The sequence below is a fragment of the Erigeron canadensis genome, chromosome 5 (genome assembly GCF_010389155.1).
Source record: "Erigeron canadensis isolate Cc75 chromosome 5, C_canadensis_v1, whole genome shotgun sequence".
NCBI classification, from domain to species: domain Eukaryota; kingdom Viridiplantae; phylum Streptophyta; class Magnoliopsida; order Asterales; family Asteraceae; genus Erigeron; species Erigeron canadensis.
The window spans coordinates 9,510,833-9,518,413 of NC_057765.1; the positions used below are offsets into that span (position 1 = coordinate 9,510,833).

Genomic DNA, 7,581 nt, shown 5'->3' on the forward strand with positions numbered 1-7,581 from the left:
TTACATTAGTTATCCAGTTCAATGAGCAACCATGTAAATAGAGACTAACCTGTTATAGAAGGTCATCAGGTTAACAGTTGGCCAACCATGTAAAAAATTGAAAAGTATATGGATGATACGCATTAATAATCCAGTTCAACGGGCAACCATGTAAATGAGGAAAAGTACATCGTTCATCCACTCACTTAAGCCTATAATTTTATGGGAAAATGATCCCGGCATCCAAACAGCATTTTAAGAAGAACAAATTTTAATGACAATTTACACTTCACCCCTTTTTGTTTATAAGTAATACAAAACCCCCCTTGATTGGTAACTGCAGCTAGCATCTCTGCAGATGATTAGCCCTAATTTCATTTCATCTATGATCATAAAAATTTGTATGTTGCGTTGAGTTATCAGATATATAATTGATACAATACTTACAAAAATTTCAGTAGATCAAACAAATATATCATATACGCACACATCTGTATCTGTATGACTATGTATAATAGTTGTCAAACATATAAGATGATACACTTTATTCCAATAAAATTTACAATACCTCACAAAGCCTTTTAAACTTGGAGGATGAACAATAAGAGAACAAATAAAATGAAACCCTAACCTTCGCTACAAAAACATCCTAAACATTTACATTGACAAACAAACATAATTCCCATATGCAAAAACAAATGGGCTTTTTTTGTTTTTCTAAATACACTAGACAATAACATTGTACACTTATGAATTTGTTTTACTATCATCATGTTTTTGTCTTAAACTTCCTTTGTGCTTTCAAGTCTATAACAATCACTGTAATGTTATCTTTACTTCCTTTTTGCAAAGCGCGGTTTGATAGGCTTTCTGCAGCCGCTTGTGCTGCATGATCAATTCCTTCGCCTCTTTCTTGAGGAAGGTTGGTCCCGCCATTCTTTTTATGCCAAACAAGTATTCTTTTTCTGGCAATTTCACATACTTCCTCATTGCTCATCACATCCCATAAACCGTCACTTGCAAGAATTAAACATTCATCTTCTTTGGCTCGTGGAATGAATGTCACTTCTGGATCAGGGATGATCCAAGGTTTGAGATACCTATCACCTGCATCCCACATAAATTCCCATTTTATAACAATCAGATGATTCTTTTCCTGAAAGTATTCATGATAGTAGTATTCCTTGCTATAGGAGTGAGTGAGCCGATATGAGTTAGCCTCTATCTCAGAGAGGTCGAACAAAAAATATCTAAATAGGTAATAGGTGGTCAAATGGGTAAAAGTCGCCCAAAATGTAATAATAGTGTATATAACCTCCAATATTGTTTCTATTTATGACCCGTAGTAAGGATGAGCCTGTTTGGACGCACTAAACTACCTGTCCAATGCACACATATTGGAAACTCCACATTAATGCCTATTATCCATGGATTGTCTGAGGTTTGTTATTGTTGAAGTGTGTTTTATACATCTGGTTAAAAGTAAAAAACACGGCTATAACGTATAAACTAATACCCAAAAGTTAGTTTTACCCATAAGACAAATAAATGATGAACACGTACCAATGGATCTTGACATTGCTAGAACACCAAAGACACGATGGCCATTCCATTGTATGACCTTGCCTCCAGCCGCTTCAATTCTTGCATATTCATCTTCCCTATTTGGCTATTCCAGTGTATAAAAATAAGGAGATCAATATAAATATACAAGAATGCTAAATATAGCATCAAGAAATGTAAAAGAATTGCAAGTGGTTCTCTTGATGACTATCACAATGGCTATTCCATTTATACACGTACATATATGAAACTTCAATTAAATGAAACCTGAAGGGTTCTTCTAGGACATGTAATGTTTTATAAAACAATACAGCTAAACATCATACATAGTACAAAGGTATACTTCAAAGGGTGTTTTGATGGGGGTTCTAAAAGCAGATAAAATATTCAACAATTAAAAGCAGATATTAAGATATTAAGATAGTTGTAATAAAATGGATGATAAAAGATGGTGTTTGGATGTTCTTTTTGATGTTTAAAGATGTAATAGCAACATAATCAGATGTTGAGCACTTAGCAATTAAGATAGTTGTAATAAAATGATATATGAGATTAAAACATAACATTTTCAGTATTGTTGCCGCTGTCATAAAATTAATTATCCAAAAATGACTACTTTACGAGATGATAAAAAGCATAATGCAATGTGTCCTAAATTAATAACATTTGTGCCTTCACACATAATCAGTCCTAATATGTAAATCCAAAGTTCAAGACTTGATACATAAGGGAGATTTTTATCTTACTTTATGATCCACAGAGAGTGCCATAGCTTCTTTCCCTCGACATAAAACAGCCCTTGAATCACCACAATTTGAAACTATGATATGGGAAGAACAAATTACAGCAACAACAGCTGTGGAGCCCACCGTTTCCGGAGCAACTGGTTCACCGTTTGTTTGTTTTCCTCCAATTTCATTATCAACCTTAAGAAAACAATTAAAAAATGCTTTCTTCCACATTTCTCTGCAACTATTATCATTGTTAATACCACTTTCGTCTCCAGCCCAGCTCGCCATAAGAGGCTCTAATTCCTCTTGTAAAGCGGTATGAAGACGCGTACTACAGTAATTTGCCACCTGATTATAATAAGGTTGAAAGTTGGATATACACATGAAATGAAAACTAATTAGACCATGTTCATAAGAGAAACTTGTTAAAGGTCAAATGTCATAAACCTGTTTCCTATATCATATATTTACTTTATTAGCTTGTTCTGGATGGACATAGATGCTTACTATCTGACCTTTTTAGGCCTGCAGATGACTTTTTATTGAATGATTACTATTATGATGAATAAAGTACATTTCGAGCATAGCATATCTTTACTTGTAATATACTTTAAAAGGTTTAACGTTGTTACAAAAATTCTTCAAATAACATGAATACTGATATTAAGTTCAACTTTTAGACAGTGACCATAAAAGTCAAACGTAAATAAAGCATTAAAGTGACAGTGAATCTAAGAGTAGGCTAATTTCACAAGAAAATCTTGAAACCACCAACTGTCATTGACCCATCTCAGGTTGGACGGAGTGGGCAGGGCACCGGACCGGTACCGGTTGGCACACCGCGCCGACCCCCGGTACCGGTTGGGTGGGGTGGGGAGGAAGTTAGGCACAGTGGTGCCGGTCTACGTGCCGCTCTAGACGATCGTTACAATAAAAAAAAAAAAGGGTATGGCCCACTTCCAACGTCCCTCTCTCTCTCTTTTCTTCTTCTTTCATTTTTTTCTTTTTCTTCTTTCTTCTTTCTGTGCGCACGCCTTCTCCCATTTCTTCTTAATTTTTTTTTTTTCAATCTAAATCATCAATCTAAACCATCAAAAATGAATAGGGGGAAGAAACAAAAAGAATCTAATTTCTCAAATCTACCGAAAAAACGCAGAAACCCACCACCGCCAAACAATCGCGATGTTATGCCACCTCCTCCTTCGCAAAGAAACACGACCGAAAATGTGTATACGCCACAACCCGTTGATGATTTCTTGAGTGGAATGGATCCATTGTTTTTCGAATCCGTCCCATCAAGTGTACAACAAATTAATACCGGGTTTATGAATTTCGCAAATGAAACTCAAGCCGGGTTTTCGGGTTTCGCGGGTGGTTCATCATCACGCTTCGCGAGTCAAAATCAACAGGTTCAAGAAGAAGAAGAAGAAAAAGGAGAAGAAGAAGAAGAAGAGGTCGAGGAGGAAGAAGAGGAAGCAATACCCGAGACCCAAGTCTCGGTTAAAGGTAAAAGAGAGTGTCGAAATTGGGGGAAGGAAAAAGAGGCGTGTTTGGCAAAAGCTTGGTTAAACGTTTCCGGGGATCCATACGTCGGAAACGCCCAAACAGCGGGTTCGTTTTGGAAGAAGGTGAAGTTTCAGATGGACTCACTTGAAACGTGATTCGGGACGTACCCCGGAAATGTGTCGGTCGAAATGGAAGGATTTGAAGCATAAGGTGTCGGGTTTTTGTGGTATCTACAATGTTAAGAAAAATAAGATGTTGAGTGGCCAAAGTGACGAGGATGTGTTTAAGGCGGCCGTGGCATTGTATATGCGGAAATACAATAACAAGTCCGGGTTTTCACATGTAGAGGCGTGGCAAGTTTTGAGGAAAGGGCCGAAATAGTCGAAGGTTCTTACTTTGGAGGGGATTTGTGAGGAGTCGGGTAGCAAAAGGGCAAGAACGGAAGGGTCTGTCCATGTACGTTCATCGGGGGAGGCATCGGTCCATATTGACTTGAATGAGGACCAGTTGGAGCAAGAAGAGGAGGGAGGGAATGACATGGATGATGCACCAGTACATCCTGCTAGACCCGTGCCACCCCGCCGTAATGCTAAGGGTAAGCAGGCTGCTGCTTCCGCCTCTACTACATCTGAGGAGTTCTTGAAGATGGTCGCGGAGTTGAAATGCGACAATGAGGATAAAAAACGAGCTCGGGAGGAGAAGATTTAGATGCAGAAGGCGATGATGGATAGCTATATGGCGGCGGAGGAGGCTAGGAAGAAACGGGAGGAGGAGATGACACGGATGGTCCAGAGTCAGCAGCGACAGAATGATATGGATTTCGTGATCAGGCCACACGATCACCTCAGCGGGCCGATGTTGGAGATGGTTTTGGCGCAGAAACGCGCCCTTTGTGAGCAGTACGGATGGCCGACGCCTTAGTTGTATGTTTATGTTGATTAAGTTGTATGTTTTACTTGTTTTTGTATGTTTGAATAAGATTATGTGTTTTATTTGTGTTTTTAAGTTGTATTAGTTTTAAATCATTAAATAAAATGTTTTAGTTTTAAAAATAAATAGAAATTAAATTAAATAGAAAAGGGTGGGGAGGGGAGGGGTGGGGTGGCGAGGTGCTCCTAGCAATCGGGGAGGGGAGGGGAGGAGAAGAAAAATCGGGAGGGGAGGGGAGGAGTGGGCAAGCCCTCCCCCCACCCTCACATATCATTTCGTAGTTAGTTTGTCTTGATTGTATAAAACTACATACTACCAAAAAGAGTTTGACTTCTGAGATTCTAGAAATGACTTTTAATTTGAACAGTTGATGATATAAATTCAATATTACCATATTCCTCGTTAAGACGTCAAAGAGTTGAAATTTGTTACCAAACTTTCACGAAGAAAACATGAAAACTGCTATCAGAAGTTGAAAACTGAAAAGCAATCAGTTTGACATTAAAAGTCAAAAATACAAATGTGCATTAAATCCAAATAATGACTTTCAAGCCTTGAAGGTCCGCCACATAACCTCTTTATTAATATATTGATAGTGGTATAATTACTTCAAAAAATAAGATATTTCACCGAAGTTTTTTCAAAAATAGGAAGACATTTTACCATTTAGAAGTTGAAGAGTAAGCTGTTTGACTTTAAGATTCAAACATAAAAGTAAAGAATAATGCGAAACCGGACATAAGGACAGCCTAAACCCACGAGAATACTTGAAAAATGTGGAATGCCATAAACTCATCTCAAATATTACTTCACACTGGTTTGTTTCGGATACATAAACAAAGGTTAGACTTTTGAGACCCCACAAATGACTTCTTATTTGAAAGGTAATTCTGTTACAAATCCAAGAATACAGCATTACCAATTGTAGTATACTCGAAAAAGATTGACATTTGTATCCGAATTTTGAAAGGAAAAAAAAAAGGAATGAAGACCTGAATTACTAGAGTTTGACCATGAAAGTCAAACTGTAGCATTCACTTTCCAAGCATTCAACATCTTAGAAAATAGAAACAGAAAGATACCTGAGAACCACCATGGCCATCATAGACACCAAAGAAATGGGTGGTCAGATGGCTCAGACTTTTGGTCAACTGATCAGGACCACGATCACCGGTCAACATTTGAATAGGAATTTTCAAAAATCTAGGCACGGTTGCAACTGCATCTTCCATTTCAGGTCTCCTGCCAATGATAGAAGTAAATCCCCATAACGGAACACAATCCACTTCAAAAACACTTCGGGCTACTATGCCACTCCCACTCGTAACTTGTTCAGAAATGACGATTTTATCCTCAACTGCATAAACACTCTTTTCACCATCTTGTGATCCCAATGTACTTATTTCAGAAGTCACATTCTCCAACACTATCAAATCTTCAGCACACAAACTACTTGAATCACTAACTACCGAAAGTGTACACGAGCTATCCAACACTCTGTCACCTTCCAACGACAATAATTCGTCTTCACTTTCTTGAAATCCATCATCTTGAGAATGATTACAATCTTCATTTATATTACTACTTTTTTCTGCCATAACTTGTTGTATCCCACTAAATATAACAAAACTTGCTGTTTCCTCCAAACTCACGGTTTTAGAAATCGAGTTACCTAAACTTAATGGCACTATCACCGCCGGAAGAATCTCCTCCATCAATATCACTATCTTGATTGACTATAGATTTACTGACCACCCTCTCAAAAGTCATACAAACTGTCATTGTTTGACTAATTCATCATCCCCTTATGCAAGTCCATCCCTATGAATCAAACTTAACCTCAATCTAATATCTTACAAAAACATACGAAAACACAACTAAAATTGAAAATGGTAGTTACAAAGAGAAACCAACTACACTACTTATCCAAAATGGTCCTTAAAAACTTGTCACAAAGTTTCAAGAAAAGCCCACAAAAACGTTTCAACAATATTTGAAAATGAAAAAGGTTTAAACTTTTAAGAATCACAAGAAAAACCCAAAAAAGATATAGCCTTTGTTGTACTTAAAACTTTTCTAGTTCCCTGAATCTAAGGCAATCTATATCAACCTCTTTTTTGTTTTTTTTTTTCTTTTCAACTTTCTACAATAATAATTAAAAGGATAACTTAGGTGCTACTAAGGCCGATATTATAAAACAACTTTACTATTTTAAACACACATATTATCTTTTATTTACTGGTAATAGCACCCATCATTTTCCCAAATATAAACATTTGACAATAATAATTATTACTGTACATAAAAATAAAATAATAATCAAGTGTGACATATGTGTTAGTAAAATCTTCTAAATTCTAATAATAATGACAATCAAACATGTTAGAGTGGTTTCAAAGTGTATTTCACACTTACCTAAAAATGTTTAGTGATATAGTTGAAGAAACCTCTTTTTCTTCTTCACAAGCTCCATACTCCCCTTATCATTCTTCATAATCACTACACCTTTTTTTTCAAGAAACCAAAAAGATTCAATCTTTAGAGGTTAATGTGATGACCCATTTTTGGGAAAAGCAAGAAACACAGTTTGGAAAAATGGGTAATAATCAAAAAATATTTCTTAAGAATAATTTATATGTATATATATTAATTAATGGAGAGCAAGAAATTGAGAAGACAAAAGAGACAGGGGCAGGAAGCAGGTGTCAAAAAAATAAGAAAGAAAAAATTGAATGAAACTATGAAAGAAGCATAATAATAATAATAATTAATACCATATATTTTCCTTATGAAACAATGTATATATAACAATAAAGGAACTCCACATATAACATTTGTCATCTGCTTTATTTAATGTGTTTCTTTTGTATTC

General features: G+C 36.2%; 1 protein-coding gene across 1 annotated transcript; it reads right to left on the bottom strand.

Moving 5' to 3' along the window:
- Window positions 1-494: 494 nt before the first annotated feature.
- LOC122599760 (probable protein phosphatase 2C 6) lies at window positions 495-7,358 on the bottom strand. Its single transcript, XM_043772325.1, has 5 exons — window positions 7,125-7,358; window positions 5,792-6,530; window positions 2,289-2,621; window positions 1,543-1,648; window positions 495-1,086 (listed from the first exon to the last, which is right to left on the bottom strand). The coding sequence occupies exons 2-5, from the start codon at window positions 6,422-6,424 to the stop codon at window positions 749-751; spliced, it is 1,410 nt and encodes a 469-aa protein (XP_043628260.1). The 5' UTR covers window positions 6,425-6,530; window positions 7,125-7,358; the 3' UTR covers window positions 495-748.
- Between the last annotated feature and the right edge of the window lie 223 nt (window positions 7,359-7,581).